The sequence below is a fragment of the Leucopleurus acutus genome (assembly GCF_964270905.1).
Source record: "Leucopleurus acutus genome assembly, chromosome: 2".
NCBI classification, from domain to species: Eukaryota; Metazoa; Chordata; class Mammalia; order Artiodactyla; family Delphinidae; genus Leucopleurus; species Leucopleurus acutus.
Genome location: NC_139143.1, coordinates 41,748,046 through 41,770,353, shown reverse-complemented (window position 1 = coordinate 41,770,353; position 22,308 = coordinate 41,748,046). Strand labels below are relative to the sequence as shown.

Sequence of the window (22,308 nt, the reverse complement as noted above, 5' to 3'; positions counted from 1 at the left end):
TCCTGTGGCAGAATATGAAATATCCTACCTCCTACGAAAAGGGCACTGCTTAAAGTAGGTATTTAAAACCAGTCATTCTCAGGCACAGTGTTGGGCCACCTTGGCATTGGGAAGGGGCTGGGGCCAGCTGGCTCTGTCCATCGGAGGTGGGTGTCCAGCTGTGGCAGAGAGGGAGGGGTGCCGAGATCAGAGCTCCAGGTAGCCTATGAGGATCAGTGTCGCCACGGAGTGACAAAGGACGGTGCCAGGATGTGGGACTGGACAGACTGCTGAGTTCTCCACCATCATGCTTGTGCCTGAAACCAGCAGGCGGAAATGGGCTAAGTGAGCTGGGCCTGGGACCTGCACATCCCTGTCCCACCCTCAGGACAGAATCCAGACCTTCCCTAAGGAGATTCACGGAGGGCTGGCTTCAGGACGGGGAGGTGTTCTCAAGCCCTCCTTCTGCAGTGTTTTGTAGGACCTTTGCTCTTGTTCCCGTGAAAGGAGTGCACTTACCTCAGCCCTCAGGGATGTTTGGGAGTGGGAAGGAGGGGCAGCAAGGGCAGTTCCAGGGCTACTTTGCACTTGGTTCCTGCCTGCCTGCTTTTTTCCCCCTTGGGGACTGGCTGGGTTGGGGTCTGGCTTGGGTGGGAATGATTCCTGCATCAGGCGTCTGGATGGACCCTGATACTCATGGGGGATAAGGGGAGAGACAGCACCTCCATTCCTCACGATGTGGACTTCTGCCGGGACCCCGTCCCCCCCTGGCCCTGTGGTCCGAATCTGCACCAGGGCATGGCCAATGTCTTCAGGAACCGCAATTTCTATCCAATTCTTGCTGGTGAGGTGGAGCGTGGGAGACGGGTGTAAGTCGTTCTGGTACAGCATCTGTGGGAAGGGGGTTAGCCAGGCAAGAGTTTCCTTACACCAGGACTGATTCTCCTCTTCCCTAGCCCTAGGAATGGGAGGAGCCCATATGGTTCTGGGCCCTCGAGGTCCTGCCTCCTCACCCCTCCCGTTTCCTGTTGACCAGGTCCAGGCTCTTGAACAAGCTCCCCACTGGGACGAGAAAAGCTTGCAAGCAGCTGAACTGGTTCTGCAGACTCCTTAGACCAGAAGGACCCAGACTTCACCCAGTCCATCGCTGCCCCCTTGAACCCTGTCTTTCCGCAGTCATACCATTTTCTTCTAGTCGCTACTACCTGCTCCCTGAAGAACTGCTCATGGATTTCACGCCTCTCACAATCCCAAACTCTCTGCTTACCTCTAACTCAGATCCTTCTGGCTAGAAACTGCAGCTCCCTTGTGTTTGCCAGAAATACAAGTGAGCTCTTCCTCAGCGTTCAATGCCTGGTTGATCCCTTCCTTACCTTATAGCCTGTGACTGCAGACTCATTTCGGAGCGGGACCACAGGGTCCCACTTAATACTAAGACTGGAGCTCGAGAAAGTCCAGGAGATGTTGCCAGGGGGTCGCCGTGGAGCTGCCAGAGGAGGGAGAGAGTTGGGGAGACTTCCCAATGTTTCCCCACCACTCACCCCCTTGCTTTTAGCCAGCCTTTTTCTAGATGTCTTCCCAAAGCAGTTGGACCCAGAACATTCTGTCACCGCTGCCTGAGAAACACCCTCCAACAAAGTTTGGAGAAAAGGGAGGCAATTCAGAGGCCATGAATTCCATTCCCTCGTTATTATTAGACGTGCTGCCTCGTTTCTGTCCTGCCCAGGGCTTGTGGGCTGGAGCATTTGTCTTTGGGGGAAAGAGTGATCCTAGCTAGAGGCACCGCCTCCAAAATATACTGCCCAACCCCCACCCAGGCTGACGGACTCACGGGGCTTCACGGTCGTGGCATTGGCGGAAGGGCTGGCAGGCCCAGTGCCGGCCCGGTTGTAGGCCCGCACAGTCACGTGGTACTTGGTGTTGTAGTGTAGGCCGGTGACTAGGGCACTGGTGTCTAGCCCTGCTGTCCTCACTCGGTCAGCAGCTGCTTCTTTGTCCCCGGCTTTCCAGTAGCGGATCTGAAGGGGGCAGGGGTACCCTAGGGTCAGCAGTCAAACCCAGGACCTCGGGGCTTCCCTGACCCTGGCTCTGGACACCTGCATCCTGCTCCTTGCTGGTGCTTGTAACTCAGTCTCAGGTCTCAGAACCTAGACACTAGATCATGAGCTCCAAGGGAGCAGGGACAAGTTGATGTAAGTGGCTGCTCCCTTCTTGGTGCCCAGCAGAGTGCCCAGTCCAACGAGAGAGCTTAATACGTGGGCTGAACGAGGGAGCGGGGGTGTGGGCACTGACTCAACCTAGTGATGGCCTGCTGAAACCAACCCCATTTAATTAATTCAAGGAATCCCGTGGGGGCTCTGTTAAAGGCTATGAAACGCACATTGTACTTGCAAAGTAGTCCCCCAGCCCTCACTCCAGCAAGCTTATGAGGGCTGCGGAGTAAATGCAAACCCATTGTCATAGACCTCGTAACACCAAGGCCTTCTAGATATTCTTCCAAATCAATGGCAGAGTTTGCAGCTATCTCCTCAGTGGGGCTCGCCTAACCCATTGTGCTAAAGCCCAGAGCTGACTCTCCTGAATGGAACTGACAACATCACTAGTATGATGATTCTCCCGTAGACAATGACATTTCCTGCTTGCCCTTCTTTCCCTTCCTTTCACTTTCTCTCACTCTCCATCCACCCCCGCATGTACCCCAGTGTGGAGTCACCAGTGGGCCCAAGTCTTGGGTCAGAAACTGCTGGGCCCAGAGTTCCTCAGGGACAGGATGAGCGGCTGGTACATAGAGGAGGCCATGCTGTTCTCTGCAGCCCTGAGGATGCCAGGCTAACTGGGCTCTGGCATGAAACGGGCAGGCTATGCCCCTTCCAGAACCTGCTCCTCCTCCCCTGGGCTTCCACAGCGTCCAGTGCCGGCTCGAGCCAAGCAGTAACTTCAAGGCTGTCTACAGGCATCAGCTAGAGGGGCTTAGCTGAGGTTGCGTCCATGGTGCTGCATAGACTGCGTGCTGTGTGCCTGGTTAGTGAATGAGTGATTCCAGGAGGAGGACTAGCAAGCCATGAGGTGCCCCCGCGCCTTGACCCCCCGACCCCTTCCTCTCCCAGCGCAGGTCAGTGCTCACCTCATACCCCAGGAGGATACCATTCATGTCCTGCCGCACCGGTTCCCAGGTCACGTTCATCTCTGAGGATGAGACCCCTTTGGCCCAGACCTTGGTAGGGGCCACCCTGGGTTCTGGAGACCGACACAGAGTGGGTTTGGGTTCCCAGGCACTCCCTGTACCCTACAGAGCAGCTGCCAGCTGGGACTGCCCTCTCTTAGGATTTTACGGAGCCCAGGGTGCAGGGTGCAGAGCATCCCCCGGGGCCCACTTCTCTTTCCAGAGAGCCTCCCTCCTCTAGGCCTGAGGGGAGACGAGGTAGCAAGGGCTAGGAAGGAAGCCAGTGGCTTAGAAGCCAGGTGTCCTCTCCACCCCACCTGCGGAACCTAGCAGGAGTGTGAGGAGCACTCCCCCACCCTACACCCCGTGGGCAAGCTGCTGGGGTGGGGATGCCGCATGGGCCCCAGGGTGGCCCACCTTCCTCAGCCGAGTACACAATCGCAGTGAGGCTCTCAGGCCCATCCCCGCGGTGGTTGTAGCTGCGGATCTTGACCTCAAAGGGGGTGTAAGGCCGGACGCTCTCGTTGCTGTAGACGAAGTACTGGGCATCGGCGCCGGGCACCCGCGCGGTCTGCCAGCTAGTGCTGCCCTGCCTGCGGAAGGACAGCAGGTAGCCGAAGCCGTCTCCGTTCTGGTACTCCCGGGACATGGGCTGAGGGGCAAGAGCGTGGCATGGGCGAGGGGCCGCGGCTGCGTTTTCCTGCCCGTCCTCCAGCCCCACCCAGCCTTCACCAAGAGGGGTGGCCCCAGGACTGCGGTGGTTCCATCCTGCAGTGGGTACCAGGGGAGGGGAGGGACCTTGTCTGCTCTGGAGTCAGGACCGTGCAGTGGCTCTGTCTGGGTCCTCTCTGCATGCTGCTCAACTCCTGAGACGAGTCCCACCAGGTGCGGGTGGGGGTGAGGGTGGGGTAGAACTTGTCCCCCCAGAGAACTGGAGGCATAGCCCTGCCTCTGTCCTTGCAGCTTACCGTCCAGTTGACAATGAGCTCTCCAGGGGCTCCACCGCCTCCTCTGAGACCTGAGGGTGCCACCGAGGGGGCTGTCAGGGCCAAGGGACACAGACAGTTAATGGGCAGTGAGGGAACAAAAGCTCTGAGTCTGAGACCAAAAAGCATCCTAGGACAAGGACACCCTTCCAATGGGCCCTGGCTACACGCCAATAAAATGGACAACCTAGAAGAAATGGACAAATTCTTAGAAAAGTACAATCTCCCAAGACTGAACCGGAACCAGGGAGAAATAGAAACTATGAACAGATCAATTACCAGTACTGAAATTGAATCAGTAATTTAAAAACTCCCAACAAACAAAAGTCCAGGACCAGATGGCTTCACAGGTGAGTTCTACCAAACATTTAGAGAAGAGTTAACACCTATCCTTCTGAAACTATTCCAATGGGACCTGGTTTTGTCTTTCAAGAGTCCCTCTGGACGTGGGCTTTGGAGTCAAGCAGACCTGAGATCAGATTCCACCTCTGCCACTTACTAGCTGAGTTTCTCTGGACGAGTTACTTAACCTCTCTGAGCCTCTGATTCCCCTCTCTGTAAGATAAGGATAATAATGTTTCTCTCAAAGGCTGTAAGAAGAATAAAATTAAACAAGACAGTGGCTAGCATATACATATAGTATACACTCCATAAATGATCATTATCTTGAACCCTCTTGTTGGTTTAAACTAAGTAGCAGAGACCAACTCTAATTTGCTTTAAATTAAGGGGAATAAATAATTCAGAACTGCAGTTAATCCAAAAAACATTTCTTTTGGGTTACAGGTTGTTTTATTATTTTTTTATTTTCATGGCAGACTTAATTTCCTACTTGTCTCTAGTATTCAAAAGACTGATATTAAAACAAGAATGTATTTAATTAGATCGTGAAGCTTGGCAGGGGGTAACTTGGCTGAGGGTTAAAATATTTCTGTAGATGATCCAGCAACTGGACACTTATCACTTCGTTCTGATGATACTTTAGGGCCTTCTCATTTGCAAAGGGCACTTAAACACATTACCCATTTGATCCTGCGAGGTAGGCATTAATATTACCCTTTTCAGAGTGGAAAGATTGAGGCCCAGAGCAGTTAAGTGACTTGCCTAAAGTCACACAGCTAATAAATGTCACAGTTTGAATTTGAACTCAGCTCTTCTGATTTGAAATCTCATCATCTTTCTTCTGCGTCATAGCTGTCTTTGTGCTCAACTCCTGGAGACTACAGTGAAGGAGACCACTCCTCACCCTTTGACTGTCCAAGAAGTTCAATCAAAGAAAGTGCTCCTTCTGGAATTCTTTACTCAGGAGAGGTACAAGTAAAAAATATTGAATGATTCCAGAAAGAGCCTGGAGAGTCAGCATGGGGCACACAGGAAACCATGTTTATGGACACAAAAAGGCAGACCCTCATTACACATTCAGTGGGGCAGGCCTGGGTGGGTATGGAGGGGAGGCAGGTCCTGATTCCATGCTGCTGGTCTCAGGATCCCAGGGTTCTCATTCTGGGCCTTCACCTTCACCTCTTCCCTTCCTTCCCCACTCAGGTTCTGACACCTACCTGCCTTTCAGGGAGGGTTGTGGGCAGATTGTCCATTCTTCCTGCTCCCAAAGAAACCATCTAAAGAAGGACTTAGAGCACCAGCTGCTTACTTAGTGCCCTGCACAACACACACACACACACACACACACACACCCCTTCCTCATTAACTGATTCCTGCAGCTCGTGCACTTCCAGGGAGGATATCTGCCCATCACCCCATGGTCCTGGGTTCAAGTCCAGGCTCTGCCAGTGTGACCCTTCCTTCACATGGAATGGTTTTTCCATTTTTTAAAAAATTAAACTCTTTACTTTGAGACAAATGTAGATTCACATGCAGTTGTAAGGTTGGCCTGTTTTTTAAATGAGTGGTTTGGACTGGATGGCTTGCAGCCCTGGCAGGCTGTGGCCCAAGGCACAGTACGTTGTGCAGTGTTGCTGACTTGGGTTCCTTTCTCATCTGTTTTGTTAGAGTCCGAAGGCTGGTGAGCAGGGTTGGAACTCCATGTAATTGCTGCTTGCTTGGGGCTCCCTTTAAGGAGGGCTAGGGTCTGTGCCCTGACATTACTTGTCACCCAGGGCTCTGACCTGCTTCCTTGGTCCGGATGTTGCTGGAGGGCCCACTGGGCTCCCCAGTGCCCAGGATGTTGCTGGCTAAGACCCGGAACTCATAATCCATCCAGGGCGTGAGGCCCAGCACCTGGGCGGTCTCGGCGTTGCCCTCGATGTTGGCGGGATCTGCAAGGCACCAGGGAGTCAGTGTTCTGCACTTCATTTACTGATCTAGATGGAAAGGGCAGGGACTGGGTATGAATCACTTTTTTATGCCCAGCTCTCACGGTGGTACCCGCTATATTAAGGGTTCAATACCTTTTACAGGAATGACTGGGAAACTCGTAGACCTCTCTGCCTTGGAGCCTTTGTAAGATGTTGTGTGCATCCCACACCCCCACGAATGTTTTCATTGCCCCATTAATAGTCCTGCCAGTGCTTCAAGGGTGCAGACTGAGTGCCTCCCTCTCCAACTCTCTCCCCATTCTTCTGCCGCCTGTGCGACCATCTTCCCTAATGGCCTGGGAGCTCCCTGCAGGCAGGGGGTCTACACTTGTCCCTCTTCGAAGCTCCAGGCTCAGCCTTGGCCTCTGACCCCCAGCACCCCCCCCCTTGCCCCCCCTACAGCCAGGCCTAATCAGTACTGACCTGGGTGGGGCCTCACACTTACTGGTCCGAACCTGCTTCCACTTCCCTGCAGGTAGAGTACGAGCTTGCAGGGTGTACTTGGCAATGGGGCTGTGGTTGTCAAAGCCACGGCTCCAGCTGAGCTGGACAGTGGTGTCACCGATGTCTCTCACAACCACGCCTCCTGGGGGACCTGGCGGACCTGCACCAAGAGGTCAGAGCAACAAATTTGAGCCAACCTCCTTCAGGCTCGCTTGGGCTGGTGCAGTACCAAGAGGGAGCAGCAGAGGGCGCAGGAAACATACACCGGGTTGGGAGGGCAAGGAATGGGGGCAGTAGTGAGTGGCAGATGGGGTGTTTTGAGGAGGAAGGATGTGTCCAAGGCTGGAGGGGTCACAGAGGCTCTCTCACAGAGATGTGTATAGATTTCCCAGCATGAGGCTTTGAAACTTCTGGCCTCAGCAAGTTCTCCAGTCTTGGGATGTGTTAGGAGTGGATTTTTTTACAATTGTAGCTTTGGAGAAAGAATATTTTATTCATTTAGGACCTGTGAAGAACCACGGGATGAGTTCAGCTCAACAGACTTGTTAGGAGCCCTTCCCACGGCTTTCAGGGAGAGGTGGGAGTTAGTTAGGGAGTGAAGGTCAGAATAGCCCAGCTGGCCTCTGAGGGTGTCACGGTGGGGGTGGGGTGGGAACCCGTCACCTCGGACCAGGACTGTGGCCTCCTTAGATGCACTGTCCACCACCGTCTGGGCCATGCATGTGTACTTCCCACCGTGGCGCAGCTGGGCGTTCAGGATGGTCAGATCCCCAACCGTCTCCTTCTGCACACGGGGGACAGGAAGCGGGGCGGGTCAGAGGAAGCAGCCCTGGCTAGTGCATGAGTCAGGGGACAGGAGGCGGGGCTCAGAGTCCCCTGCTCTGTTACTTCCCCAGACCCCTTGCACCTCGCTCTTCCTCTCTGTTCCGTGGGAGGGATCAGCTAGTCTCTACTTGGTACCACTGGGGATTAAACGACATTTTTTTTTACAGAAGACAGTCAGTGATGGTTCAAGTTAATGATATCATCTGCGCTGGGGGGCAGGATAACAAGAGTAGGGGAGTGAGTCTTGCTCGGTGTGTGGAATTCCAGGTTTGACCCTAACCCTCTTCTAAATGCATAGACGTCGGGTGGAATCCGGGGAACTGCCCGTCTAAGGGAGGGCGCTTATGAACCCAGGGATGAGCTTGCCATCATGGCATTCCTGGGGGAAGGGGGAAAAGCTTTGGGAGTGTTGATGGCTCTCGTGGGTCCCCTGTCTGCCCAGAAGGAGGGAGGAGCCCTGGGTTCTCTGGCCTCAGGCCTTACCACACTGGCCCTTCGGTAGTGACCCCCAGGCTTGTCGAAATCGATGGGGAAGTCATCCAGGGTCCAGATGAAGGTGAGGTCCATGGTGGGGTCGTGGGAGGCGTGGCACTGCAGGGTCAGGTTATCTCCCAAGTTGATGTCGGCACTCGAGGGGGCTAGAGTGATCTTGGTTGCATCTACCAAGACAAAGGGCCCCTGAGTGGAAGGGGAGGAAGTAGGCCCAGGCAGGGGCGGCAGGGCAGGGTGAGAGGCTCTGTCTTGAGCCCCAGGAAAGAGAACAGGCAGCGTGGCCAACAGCATCCTGACCTCCCAGCAGCCCCGCGAGTGCGTGGGAGGGAGGCAGAAGCATATCCCGGATGGCGGTGTTTGGGGGCAGTCCCAAGAGAAACCGAATCCTGGGGTAGCCTCAAAACCAAACTAGGGGCTTCCCTGGTGGCGCAGTGGTTGAGAGTCCGCCTGCCGATGCAGGGGACACGGGTTCGTGCCCCGTTCTGGGAAGATCCCACATGCCACGGAGTGGCTAGGCCCGTGAGCCACGGCTGCTGAGCCTGCGCGTCCGGAGCCTGTGCTCCGCAACGGGAGAGGCCACAACAGTGAGAGGCCCGTGTACCGCAAAACAAACAAACAAACTAGGAGGAACATGGGAACACAAGAGCCCAATGGCGAGGAGGGACGGCACCCCGTGGTGGCTGAGTCACCAACCTCAGCCAAACATGGTCCTTACCTCGCACAGACAGGATGCCCGTGCTGTTGGCTTTGCCCATGAAATTCTCAGCAAAGCAGGTATATTTGCCTTCATCTGACCGACTGATGTTTCTTATGATCAAGGTGCCATCCGGAGTTACAGTCACTCTGCAGCAAGGACAGAGCAGATCTGGCCAACCCAGTGATACACTGTAGTCACGGGAAGGGGACTCACCTCCAGGGAGAGAGAGGGTGAGCAGGAATTGCTCAGGGGGGGTGGGGCTTGTACCTGCTGCTGTTGACCAAAATCTCAGTGCCTTTGCTCCAGAGCACCACGGCCTTCGGAGCTGCCCTGGGCTGACAGGGGATAACGATCTCTCCCCCTCGGGCTGCGGGGATCAGACGCCTTACAGGATTCAGCCTAAAGTCGGGGGCAAGTGCTGGAAGGAAGGGGGAGCGCCCCACAGTCACGCAGGGAATCAAACCAGCACTCGTTGCCCTGGCGTCAGATGTCACCTGGCTACATGTTAAACATTTTATGTTCCCTCTATGGGCAATCCACGAGTGACCCCCTAGCAGCACCACTTCCAAAATAGCCAGGATCCAGCCCCTTCTCATCACCCCCACTGCCACCAGATCTCTGCTGGTTGGCCTTCCTGATTTTGCATTTTCTTTCTACAATCTCTTCTCCACCCAGCTGCCAGGAATATCATTTTTTTTTTTCAGGAATATCATTTTAAAAACACAAAACAGACACTCAGAATGAAGTCCAACGCCTCCCAAGGGCTCACAAAGGAGTCCCTACCTCTCTGATCACATCTTGCTCCATTCCTTCCCTCACTTATTGTGCTCTATCACCTGGGCCATTTTTTTCCTCTTCTTTTTTTGGTTCCGTGAAGATGACATGATTTTTCCTGCCTCAGGACCTTTGCACTTACTATACATTTCGCTTGGAAAGCCCCCAGATCTTCACATGGTTGGTTCACATCCCAAATGCAACTTCTTCAGAGAGGTCTTCCCTGACCATCCCCTCTAACTGGCCCACCTTACCCACAGCACTCTGCGGGATTTTCTTTACTGTATTTTTTATGGCTGTCTGAAATTATCTTATTTAATTGTTTGATTTTGTGTTTATTTGCCTCCCTCTCTCCACTGGATTGTAAGATACTTGAAGGCAGAGACCTTATTTTTCGTGTTCACTTCTTAGGAGGTGTTGAAGAAATATTGGTTGAATGAATGAATGAGTCTTAGTTAAGCCTCACTACAACTGGATGAGGTAGGTACCGTTCTGTCCATTTTACAGATGAGGAAACAGACTACAAGCTTAAGTCACACATCTGAGGATACTGGACTAGCTGACATTTACTGGGCACCTGTTATGTGATGGGCAGGTTCTTTATGCTCTAGCTCTGTCATCTCCTTTCATCCCCACAGCAGCTGGATGAGGGCTGGGCTATTATTGCCCACATTTTATTATTCAAGAAACTGAAACACAAAGAGATGAATAACTTGCCGAAGGTCACACAGGCAAAGGGGCTGCATTAAACCCAAATCTAGCTGATTTGGCTTTCAGTGACATTTGCCACTTTTTTTTAAGGCGGCAGACATTTCCTTTTCCACGTCAGACGCGGGTCAAGCCAGAGACCCTGTCCTCTGGGAGCTCCATCTAGTGTCTCATCTCCTGTCTTAAATCCCTGAGTTCTACTCAGAAGCTGTTGGAAAACTAAGGAAAACTGCCAGGTGAGTGTGTGCATTTAGAAATGCTGCAACTCACAACCCCTAACGCCCCCCACCTGGGTGTCCCCGGAGACGTCCTCTCTCCCTGGGCCCCTTACCTTGCACGGCCAGCTCGGCACTGGCGTAGATGGTGCCGTGCTTGTTCTCCGCCACACACTGGTACATGCCTGAGTCCTCCAGGCTCAGCTTGGAGAATCGCAAGTCTCCGGCCAGCACTTCTACCCGGGCCTGTGCAGAAGATCAGGACCACTGGGTGGGGGCTTATGGGGTGGATGCAGTGGAGACTGGGCTGCCTGGAGGGGGCGCCTGTATGCCCAGTCCTATCCAGGGCCACCTGGAATCCCAGGACGCACAGATTCCCCTGGCCTCCCCGCACGTCTGCACCCGGAAGCCAGAGGGGCAGGTGACACACTCAGGACCACATAGTGCTTTTGTGGCTGAGTTGGGCCTGAACTCAGGTCCCTGGACCCTCCAGACTCTATCCAGTTGACCAGCCTGAGGCCATGTGACTCTGGGATGGAGAGAAGCACCTAGAACTACGCTGTGGCACCCTAATTGGCCCAGAAAGGTTGCCAGTGTGCGGAAGGGGAGGAGATCTGGAGGGTGAGGGAACCAGGTGAGCAGAGGAAGGTGTGCTGGGTGTGTGGAAGGAAGCCCCAGGTCTCCTACCTGGGAGGTCAGAGGATCCCCATCCCGAAGCCAGCGCACTGTGGGCCGGGGCTTGCCGGCGGCTGCGCATTCCCAGTGCAGGTTGGAACCGATGTCAGCCTCCATGTCTGAGATCACCTTGAGCCACTCGGGCTGAGCTGCGGGGAGCAAGGGAGAGCAAGGCTGGGGAGGGGCTGGGGAGGAGCTGGGAGGAGCTCCGCGAATTAACTGGACTGGATTTGCAGGGCTGCAGCTCCTGCGCCAGACAGCAGAGGGCGCCAGCCGCATTCCGGGGTGGGGAGAAGCAGGTTCAAGACAACTGGCACTGCCAGTAACTCTTTTAGCGACTTAAGTCATTCTAATGCTTTCCATGTGCTTTCTGCAACCTTGACTGAAGCTCTGAGCTGACCACAGCACCAGCCTCGTCTGGTCCCATACCCAGTGCAGCCCGTGGGCAGGAAAGTTTCAGCAAGGGGCTGCCTAATCTCCTCCCTGACTTCTGGGTCGGCTTCCTCAAGGACAGGGGAAGACAGGCGGCGAGGGTGTCCGGCTCTGTACCCTGTACGATGATGCGGCCCTGGACGGTGTCGCGGCCCTTGGAGTTCTCCGCCTCACACTCGTAGGTGCCTTCGTCCTCGAAGCCTACGCTGGGGATCTGCAGGGTGGGCTCGGCTGTGGCCCACTGTGGGGACAAGGAGCCATCCACTTTGCGCCACTTGATCCTGGGGACGGGGCTGGCAGGGGAGACAAAGCCAGAGGGGGTGGGCTGAGCTAGGCAGACTCCCTTGTGCCTGCAACTCCTCCCCCAACCCAGGTCCCCCTGAGATGCTGGGCAGGTGGGGACGACGGGGAGGAGGGCCGGGAAGAGACAGAGGGAGAGCGGCCAGGAGAGGAGGAGGGGCCTCTCCCAGGGAGGCTCAGAGCACAGGTGGTCTGTTTCCTGAAGCTGACTTGCCCTCCCTGCCTGACCCCACCCTGCCCTGGCCTCTTCTGGGCCTGCCCTCCTCAGCAGCGGCCTGCAATCTGGTTCTTTATGGGTCCCCTTCCTCCTCTCCCCAACAGGGCCTTGCCTCTACTTTTCAAAGGGGATTAAGTTGTTAGTAATCTGTGTACTAAAATGGACTGAGGTATCGGTGAGTCTTACAAGGTAACGCATTACCCTTCATGTGTTTTAAATATGGATTTTCTGGAAGCCCAATAACTTTCCACAAAGCAGGGGGCATCTTGGGTAACCACAGGAGATATGTGAGGGAGGAGGGGACCAATGCACAAATCACATTCTTTCATTCATTCTACAAACATTTATTGAGTACCTGCTATTTGCTTAGCCCTGTTCCAGTGAGTCCTTTTTCTGAGAGAGTAAGAGTTCTATCATACATTTTCTATTTTAAGAGATAACTGTTAGCATCCACAGAATACTTACTAAATACCAGATGCTATTCTAAGCACTGTACATATATTAGTTCATTCAATCCTCATAACAACCCCATGAGGTAGGTACTATTATTATCACCATGTACAAATAGGGAAACTGAGGCACAGAGAGGTTAAGTGGTTTGCCCAAGGTCTCCCAGCCAGCAAGTGACAGAGCTAGTAGTTGAACGAGGCAGGCTGGGTTGGGGTCCACACACCATGCTACCTGCCCCCAGCCTGGGGTGTTGTATAAGCTGCCTGAGCCTATCATGCACGTTGCTGGGAAGATGTCTTCCGCGGAGAGTTAGTGCTCAGTGAGTGGCGGTTGCTACCCACTGTGGGTCCGGCACTCTGCTAGACCCTGCGAAGGCACCCAGATGACTGAGAGCCGGCCCTGCCTGCCCTCTCCCTGAGGGGCTCTGAGAGGCTGTGCCCTGGCCTGTCTCCTCCCTCCCCCACCACTCACTTCCCGAAGGCGAAGCACTCCAGGGTGACCTGCTGCCCCACCAGCGCATAGGTCTCTGCTGGGAACCGGGCCTTGATGCTGGGGGCAAAGAGCCTGGTGTCTGGGGAGAGAGGGTTCACACATCAGATCCAGATCAGGTGCTCCTGTGCTTAGGATCTCAGCACAACTCAGAGCCCACACTTTCTTGACTCCCTTTCCCCTTGGGGGCATGCAGCAAGGGTCTGAGGCCATGTAGCAGGAAGACCCTGGGGTCCAGGCCCAGACCCTGTGCGCTTTGAGCTGCTCTTCACAACTTCAAAGGGAAGACCCCCTTTCCCAACGCCCCTTGACCCCTTCAGCTCCCTCCTCCTCGCCTTGCCCGCTGACCCTGACCTTCCGCAGCCAGGTTGAGCTGAGCAAACTTGCTGAAGACGCTCTTGGTGGAGAAATCCATGTGGCTTGTGGCCAGGCAGGAGTAGTTGCCCAAGTCTGAGGCATTGGTCCGGGCAATGTACAGGTTCCCTGTGGTCTGGGACACGAAGTGACGCCCATCCGTAGGGATGAAGTTGGGGAACTCGTTGAGGAGCCAGCGGTAGGACAAGCCTAGGAATGGGGAGTTTGAGGAAACCGGGGGTGCTGGGCTAATGGAGCAACTCTGGGTAGGACCTCAACGCGCTGCTGGGGATCCGTAGACCCTGTCCTGAGAGCCCCTGTGCTCTGAACTGGGGCTGAGGGGAGACCTAGAGGGAAGATGCGACTTTATCTCTGCCCTCAGGGAGTGCTGTCTGCTGGGGAAACAGCCCCTGCCCTTGGGGACCTCCCAGTCTGATGGGGGGTGGGGCACAGAATCATTTAGAGTTGGGCACCCCGGGATCAGTACTTCCAAGGGTCACTTACCACCTCTTATTCCATCCCTCTTCTGCTGAGCGGCCAGAAGCCCCTCCTGTGCCCTCTGTCTAACATGGCCCAGGGGCCTGACTCACCTGGGTAGTGGGCGGGTGGGTTACAGGGCAACATCACACCCCAACCTTCGTGGGTTTTCACTGGGTCTCGTTCCTCCTTGGAGAATTCCTGCAGGACTGGAGGTGGAGACCGTGTGCTCAGGCGCTGTCCTCCAAGGCTGCGGGACCCTCCCTCCCCAGCTCAGACTCCATGGGGAAGTAGTCACCCGCCCTTCTGGACACTTTTTCCAGCCCTGTCTTCTCTACCCCAAAGCGTCCCGGCACCCCGTGGGGCTCACAGCCAAAGCGGAGGACAGCCTCCCTGCTGACGACGGTGCCCACTGGGTTGGAGGCCAGGCACTGGTAGACGCCGGCGTCCTGGGCTTTGGTGGGGTTCATGATGACCAGGTTGCCCCCGACCAGCTGGTGGCGGGAGCCTGGCTCCAGCTTCATCTCGGTGCCATTCATCTTCCACCTGCAGTGGTGGCGGAGAGGGGCTGATGTGATGAAAAATTGCCCACTGCCCAGGGCCTCCCAGCACCACTGCGAGGGTCTCACCTGTAGGTGGCCGGAGGGCTGGCCCGGGCACGGCATGCCAGTGTCACCTTTTCCTCGGTGGACTCCTCTGGGAATAGCAGACCGAGGGGCTGGTCTTCAAAGACAGGCCCAAAGGTGGCCGGGGATCCCCAGGCTGAGCTCCAAGCTGCAGATGGGGGACACCACCAGAGGTCTTAGGGCCTAGGGGCCAGCTGGAGCCTGGCCTCCAGGGCAGCGCTGTCCAATAGAACTTTCGGCAGTGATGGAAAGGTTCCATTTTCTGCCCTGTCCAGTACAGTAGCTATTTGCCATTAGCCACTGTGCCCCTGAAATATGGCTAGTGCAGCTGAGGAACCAGATTTTAAATTTTATTTAATTATAATTAATTAAACTTTGAATTTCAATAGGTTGGGCAGACCCCATCTAGTCACTTAGTTCAGTCAGTCACCCCTCCTATACTCAGATATTGAGTACCTGCTGTATACTTAGCACTGGGTGAGGCCCTGTGTAGTAAAATGAGTAAGACACAGTCCCTCTTCCTCAAGGAGCTTGCGACCCAGGGAGGAAGACAGAAAACTGACAGTAGGTGAGAGCCATAATAGTGGTTTAGGTTCAAGAGCAGGGACCCTCGGAGTGGAAGCAGTCAGGGGGCTCATGGAAGAGCTGACCTGCAGGGTGTGAGATGCGCCTTGAGAGATGCATGGAAGCCACTGGCTAAAAAGGGGGAGAGAGGAGGTGTGGCCCTGGAGCCTAGTGTTCCTTCTGGGGAGGGCGTCCTGAGAGAACGTGCTCTGGCCCTGGGCCTCTATTAGCTGTTACAGGACCCTTCTAAGCCTCAGCGTCTTCACCTGTGAAATGGAAAGAACATGAACCCCCCTCCCAGGGTCTGTAGCAGGGTTCAGCTTGACACAGGGTGTGTACTCAGCCACCGTCTCCTGGACCCAAGTGAGGGGGCCGGGTGGGGGTCAGGGGAAGAGGAAGGCTCAGTGGTGGGTGGATGACGTACACGTTGCTTTGGGGCATTTTATAAAATTCCATTGTGACATTTCAAGAAAGAGAGGCCCAGAAAAGGGAGCGACTTGCCCACAGTCACAGGGCAAGCCTGTGGCACGCGCAGCTCTAGACCTCGGGTTCCTGAATTTGCTGGACAGATGGGTATCCCACATGCAAATGGCATTTTCCTGCCTGGCCCCCTCCCGGGGCAGATGCCTTGCTCTCCACGTCCCCTTGTCCAGGCTCACCGGGGCAGGGTCTGAGAGGCAGAGGGCAGTGTTTCACATCTGCCTCTGTTTGCGGACTGGTGTGGCCGGTCATTCTTTGCCTTTGTGGTGTCAGGCAGGAGCCAGGCCACCCCTAATTGGCTCCTAACCCTCCATGAAGCTGATTTCAGGCCCTCCTTGGTGGGTCGTGGGGGGATCCCCATTAACCAATTAGTGCCTGCTCTCCTGGTGCATCCAGCTGTCAGCCCTGGTCCAGGGGTGGGGGTGGGCCCCATGCCACAGCTGAGGCCCAGCCTTGGACCCCTGGGAGTGATGGCAGCTGTCAAGCAGCTCTCAGAATGAGGAAGGAGGCAGGGCTCCCTGAAATGGCATCCCCCATCCGCCCTCCCCACCACCCATCACTGTCCCTCATCGCCGCCCCAGGCCTCGGAGATGGCGGCGCATCCTCTCGGCTGGAGAGCCCAGCTTAATCCTAAGTTAATGATGGTGGTGGAGGGTAGGGACCCCTGCCCCAGCTGGGACTGCCGGGAGGGGAGGGAAAGGAGGGGTAGCGGAGGCAGCCAGGCTGCTGGGAACAACCTTGCATAATAGCAGCTTCCAGTAACTCTGTCTGGATGGTGGGGGGGGGAGGGGGGCGGATGGTGGCTGAGTGGGCCTGGGGCACACTGATACTTTAAGCTTCCAGAAAAAGCTTTCTCTCCGGCATTCAGCCATATACACACCCTCACCCAATATCCACAGACACATGCTTTCCACCTCTCACGTATGCACACTTCCTTATATGCACACAGACATCACACATATATACATACATGACTCTCTAAGCTACTCCAGTAGTCAGATATACACATTTATACACACATCCGTTCCCATGCACATATGGCTACAAATGTCCACATATACTTATTTATATCTACATCTAGGCATTCATAATAACAGAATAGATGCTATTTATCGAGGGCTAACTCTTTACCAAATACCATGCTCCACATTTCCTTCTCATAACCTCTTTACAAAGTAGGCAGTGCCATTTTCTCGTTTGGCTCATGTGAAAACTGAGACTTCGAAGGTTAAATAACTTGCCCCAAGTCACACAGAGAAGGAGCAGATCTAGGGGTGTGGACCCTGGCCAGCCTCCCCCATAGCCAGCGTCCTTAACCACAGGGCTCAGAATTCTTGACTTCAGTTTCCCATCAGGACCATCAGAGATGCTGCTCTATCCTGGAGGTCCCGAATCAGAATCTAGGAGTGAGGCCCAGGAATCTAGATTTTAAAAGGGCCTCACGGGCATTCTGAAGAGCGGATAGAGTTGAGAGCCATGCGCTGTGTGTAAGGCCTTCTATACACATTCATCATCCCCCAAATGTAGCATGCCTTCCATGCAATAATAACGCACTCACATCTCCACCCTCTCAAACATCCACAGACACACCCTCACTCACCCCACACCTCCCTCTGAAACTACACACACATCCACCCACACATGCACTTTCTCTCTCTCTCTCTCACACACACACACACACACACACACTCCCAGGGAAAGCCACCCACTCTGTGCTGTCCTTGTTCGGCATCCTCTCTGATTCTCTCCTGATTCCCTATCCTGACAACTCTGCTCCCCCAAACACAGGTATCAGGATCTCGTGGAGGAAGGAGATTAGGGAGCTGAGACCATGGAGGGGAAGCCGTGCTGCCCTTCTTTGCACTGGGGTGCAGGAATCCGAAGCTGCATCCCCAGGGTAGGTGCGCAAAGACAGCCAAGAGCTGAGGCCCCTTCCTAGGGGGTGGGAAGAGCCATGGGATATTCCGCTCCTGCCTCTGCGGTTGCTGGAGGTGGCAGACCAGGTCCCGTCTCCCTTGACCTTCCTGCCTCTCTGGGTCTATGGACCGCGGAGGCTGCACATACTGCTTACCTCAGATGATGGGGTCCCAGCACTGACTGACCCTGAGGGTGGGGAACGCGGAGGAGCCCGGGTACGTCCGCCACTCTCTCTGGGGTGGGTGTCTCCTGCCCCTTGCAGCCTGGGCTCCCCACCCCAGCAGCTCCTCCAGACCTGGGGGGCCCTGGCACTGGGAGCTAGGCCTGGAGCTGGGGTCCTGGGAGGCTCCCCTATTTCCCAGCAGCCTCACTGACTTGGATGCTGGGTTGGGAGGCAGTTAGGACATAATGAGAACATCTGAAACTATGCCAGTGGAGTCCTTCCCTGGTGAGACGAAGAATTTAAAATGTGCTGGTTGCAGCCTTGCAGGGGCTGTGGGGTGGGGGGGTGGGTGGAGCCTGAGGTATAGCTAGAACTCCAGAAGGACACCAGAGGATGGGTGCCCTTTCTCCCACGGAGATCTTTAAGGAAAAAAGAAACGTCTATTGATCCGGGCTGAGGGTCAGGGGAGAGAGGCCAAGCAGCGGTTCCAGCAGGCCCCTCCGAGCAGCAGAGGCTGTTGGAAAGTTCCCCCAGCTCAGACAGCCTGGGGATCCCATACCGCCTCCCTAGCCCACTCTCCAGAATCCAGCCAGCCGGGCCCCTTGTGCTGCACTGCTCGGTTTTCCGTGCCCTCCTTTTCCTTCTGCCAAACGCCTTCCTCCCCTCTCCCCACTTGAAGCACCCCTGGCATGAGAACTTCTGCTTGGGTCCCTCTTGCCTTTTTCCTGGGCCACGCCCTGCTCTGCCTCATCTCTTCCCAGATCCCATTCCACATTTGGTCCATTTGCCAGGCTTCACTGTTGTCCTGAGGAACCCTCCCAGAGTTGTGTGGTCAGGGCACCCTAGACAGTCCTATCCAATAGAACTTTCCGTGATGATGGAAATATTCTATAAACGGTGCTCTCCAATACGGCTATGAGGCCTTGAAATGTGGCTAACACAACTAAGCAACTAATTTTAAATTTAATCTTGCAGCCTTAAGAGGCTGCAACTCTAGGCTGATGTCATGGAGATCTGGTTGTGCCATAGTCTCGCTGTGTGACCCAGGGCAAGTCCCTCACCCTCTCTGGATCATCTACAATACGACAAAGACTCATTCCCTCTCCTCCTAATCTCAAAGGGAAAGTAAACTCCACAAACAGGAAACTTTTATAAGGAAATGGCCTCAAAGTGGAGTGCCACGCAGTGCAGTCAATTATTTCTGTAGTCACCACTAACATAATAGCAATGATATAATGCTGTGATCATGCCTGCTAGGCTTCAGAGTCCAGACAAGCCCTCTTACCTGGAGTGGAGACAAGGGCCACAGCGGCCAGCATTAGCAAGTGTGATTTCCTCCTGGCAGGTGTCCCCATGGTGAGCATTCCAGGCAGAAGTGGGGAGCGGAGGAGAGGAGCCTCAGCCCTGCACAGGGAGAGTCTGGCTGGAGGCTGAGAAGGACCTAGGGAGGCAGAAAGACGGGGGAGGACTCTGAGCTGAGGAGCGCCCCTCCCAGCTCCAGGTACATCTGGGTCAGCGGCGATGCCTTTGCCTCAGCCTGGGGAGAGGCTGGAATTGCTCTCACCCTCCCCAGGGCCCCAGGGGAAGGGGCTTGGCCATTACCAAGGAGCTCTTCCCAGGGCCGAGTGCCTCCTGCTGGCCCCCTGGGAGTCTGGCTCTGCCCTGTACCCTCACCCCACCTCCCGTGCAGCCAGCAGGGTGTTGCTCAGGGAGTGAAAGCAGTGACTAATTGGGAGGCAAGAAGCCAGCGCCTGCTCACCCGGTAATAGCTCTCAGTGCAGGGCCAGAAGAGAGCAGGGCCCGTGCCTGGGTTTGGGGAACTAGTAACATCTTCTAGGAATCGGGCCCGCTTTCCCCTGCCCCGCACACAGCTGCCTGGGTTGGGGGTAATAAGCCCCTCTGGGAGCTGCAGCAAGTCTCTGGGAACCAGTGAGGAGGAGTTTCATTGATTTGCCCACACCCTCTCACCTGGACCCCAGGTAAGGCACTTAGGTACTGTACATGATGGAGCCATAACCTTGGCCCCCTTAGTAAGGTTTCCCAACCAGATGGGCTAGTGGGCCTGGACAGGCCTTCTGGGCCGAAAGAGTTAACGCAGCTCCTAGAGGAGCCTCCCTCTTGCCGAGATGAGCAGAGATTTGGTTAAATCCTGGAGCCCTGAAGAACCTGCTCCCTGGGGGGCACCGAGAGCAAATCAGAGCCCCCCTCCATCAGTCTGGGGGGAGAGCAGGTCCAGCCTTCCACCAACTCCCCATCTCCAGGCTGTCCTGCCCAGTTTGGGGTGGGGGGAGTGTGGAATCTCAGGGGCCTGCTTCTTGGTTATCAGACTGAGTCTGGGTCACTGGGCTCCCAGGCTACTGGGGGCCAGATCGCCCTGCTGCATATTCTGCTTCTCTGCCCTGCTACCTGCTTTGCAGAAAACTAAGAGCAGAAGGAGGGGATCTAAGGTTGAGGGAGCGAGCCCGGCTGGGGGCTCTTCCACTAACTGGCTTCAAGACCCATGCCATCTCTGGGCCTCAGCGTCCTCATCTGTAAAATGGGTGCTCTCTAGCGTCTCTTCCAGCTCTGAGACTGTGATTCTCCCAGAGAGTGCAGGGTGGCCGAGGGCCTGGGAACGCTGCCCCTGGGTGGGAGTGGGGAGGTGGAGATGGCAGGCTGCTGATGACCTGAGTCTGCCTCTAGGGCCAGTGCAGAGTCTGAAGACCGGTGCAAGCTCAGGATCTCCCGGCCACACTGCGGGCTCTATTCCCCAGGAAACAGAGGGCTCCCAAATGCCCTTAAACCTCAATATTGATCACCACCACCCGTTACTGCCTTCCCAACAGCCACAGCTGACACCGAAGGAGCAGGCGGGGGGTGGGGGGAAGAGAGGGGAGAAGTGGGTCCAGGGCCCGTCAGGGAGGATATAGGCTGAGAAGCTTGGTGTTCCGATTCAAGTGGCGGGAGTGGTGTTTAAACAGATGGCACTCCCTCCCCCGCCCCAAATCCAGCCTCATACCCACCTCCCTGTGTCAGGAAGGGGGCCAGGTGCCACCTCTCCACCTGTCCCTCCCTATCCTTGCCACTTTCAGTTCCAGGCTTGAACCCAGAGGTTCAGCACTTCCAGCCCGTCCAACACGCCCCCAGCACCCTCAGCGCAGAATAGGTATCACTTGTGTGTTGTACTTAACTGCTTGAGAACAGCTGTGATTGTGTGCCTCCACGTCACATGCTCACACTCACACACAGTGGGCTGACCAGTCTTCAGTGCTGCCCAAGGGCAACCCCAGGGCACACACACACACACACACACACACACACACACCCCTCATACTCCCTCTCACACAAATTGTCTCTCACTCACACACCCCCTCCCTCTCTCTCATACACACATACACTCTCACACATGCTCTCAGGTTACTGGGGTCAGCAGGGTGCTTAGTCATGGAAGAATCTAGAAGCAGGACCCTGGATGGTACACAAATGCAGGAAGCTGTCCTCATGATAGGGAGCCACTGGGGCACTGGGAACCACAACAGGCGTTGGAATCGATGGACAGGAGTTGGTGACCTTGGCTTCATCTCCTAACAGTGCTGGGAGCTTGGACAAGTTCTCTCCCCTGGTGGACCTCAGTTTTCTCATCTGCGCAGTGGAGATCGTAACACTTTCTTTGCAGAGCTGTTCTGAGTGTTGAGTGAGGTACAGAGTGCCCTGCAGAGGCAGTCTTGGGGCTGTTAGGACTTGCCTTCGGGTAGCGGTGGGGATAGGGGCGTGGAGAGAAGATGGGGCACCAGGCCCCCTCCCCACTTCAGCCAGAGCAACTCCACTTATACTTGCTTTATCTGCTGGACTTCCCTCCGAGGTTCCCTTTACTCAAAGGTTTCCGCAGCTCCGAAGAGTTTGAAAACACCCCTTTGGCACAGGTGTGCCCCGTCCGGAGTCTGGCACAGAGAAGGCGCTCAGTCATCGTTTGCTTCCTGCCCTTTGTCTGCCTGCCAGTCTTGAGAGCTCAGCGAGGGGGTAGGGTGTGGGCTCGGGGAGACAGGCACTTATCCTGAGTGTGTCCGAGCAAAACGGAAACAGACGGGCAGGGACCTGCGGCCGGGGCTGGAGACTCCAGGGACGAGTCTGCTGCTGCCCGTCTGCTGTTGCCCACCAGCAGTGCTGGAGAGAGTGGGGTGGGTGTGCGTGTGTGCGTGTGTACGCATGTATGTGATGTTTGTGCGTATCTGTGTGTTCTGTCTCTATGTCCCTGTGTACATGTGTGGTCTGGTCTTGTGTCTCTGTGTATATGCATGTGTCTGGGTATGAGTATATCTGGTCTTTGTGTATTGAATATATGCCTCTGTGTGTGTCTGTGTCTTGTGTCCCAGCCCTGCCTTGTTTCCCGGTGATCTACCAGGAGCCCTGCACCCTGGACCATTCACCTCCACCCCACAGTGGTCAGAATTATCTGTTAGCTCTCTTACCATAAGTAATTACCATACATCATGGATAATACAATCCCTCTGTTCATCCTAAACTTCGATTTAATCCTGGACTTTTATCAGTCACTTCTGGGCTCAAGGGCCCTGGGCACCCCCTGGG

At 55.2% G+C, this 22,308-nt stretch overlaps 1 protein-coding gene across 1 annotated transcript; it reads right to left on the bottom strand.

Moving 5' to 3' along the window:
- Window positions 1-186: 186 nt before the first annotated feature.
- On the bottom strand, window positions 187-19,112 carry CNTN2 (contactin 2; the record flags this gene model as incomplete). The annotated part of the gene is made up of 22 exons (XM_082834186.1): window positions 19,028-19,112; window positions 14,622-14,766; window positions 14,363-14,538; window positions 14,106-14,201; window positions 13,516-13,725; window positions 13,144-13,243; window positions 11,823-11,998; window positions 11,286-11,422; window positions 10,715-10,844; window positions 9,169-9,319; window positions 8,920-9,047; window positions 8,196-8,371; window positions 7,551-7,671; window positions 6,889-7,047; window positions 6,255-6,404; window positions 4,111-4,181; window positions 3,560-3,794; window positions 3,104-3,216; window positions 1,811-1,997; window positions 1,353-1,465; window positions 702-870; window positions 187-296 (listed from the first exon to the last, which is right to left on the bottom strand). The coding sequence occupies exons 1-22, from the start codon at window positions 19,104-19,106 to the stop codon at window positions 187-189; spliced, it is 3,132 nt and encodes a 1,043-aa protein (XP_082690312.1). The 5' UTR covers window positions 19,107-19,112.
- Between the last annotated feature and the right edge of the window lie 3,196 nt (window positions 19,113-22,308).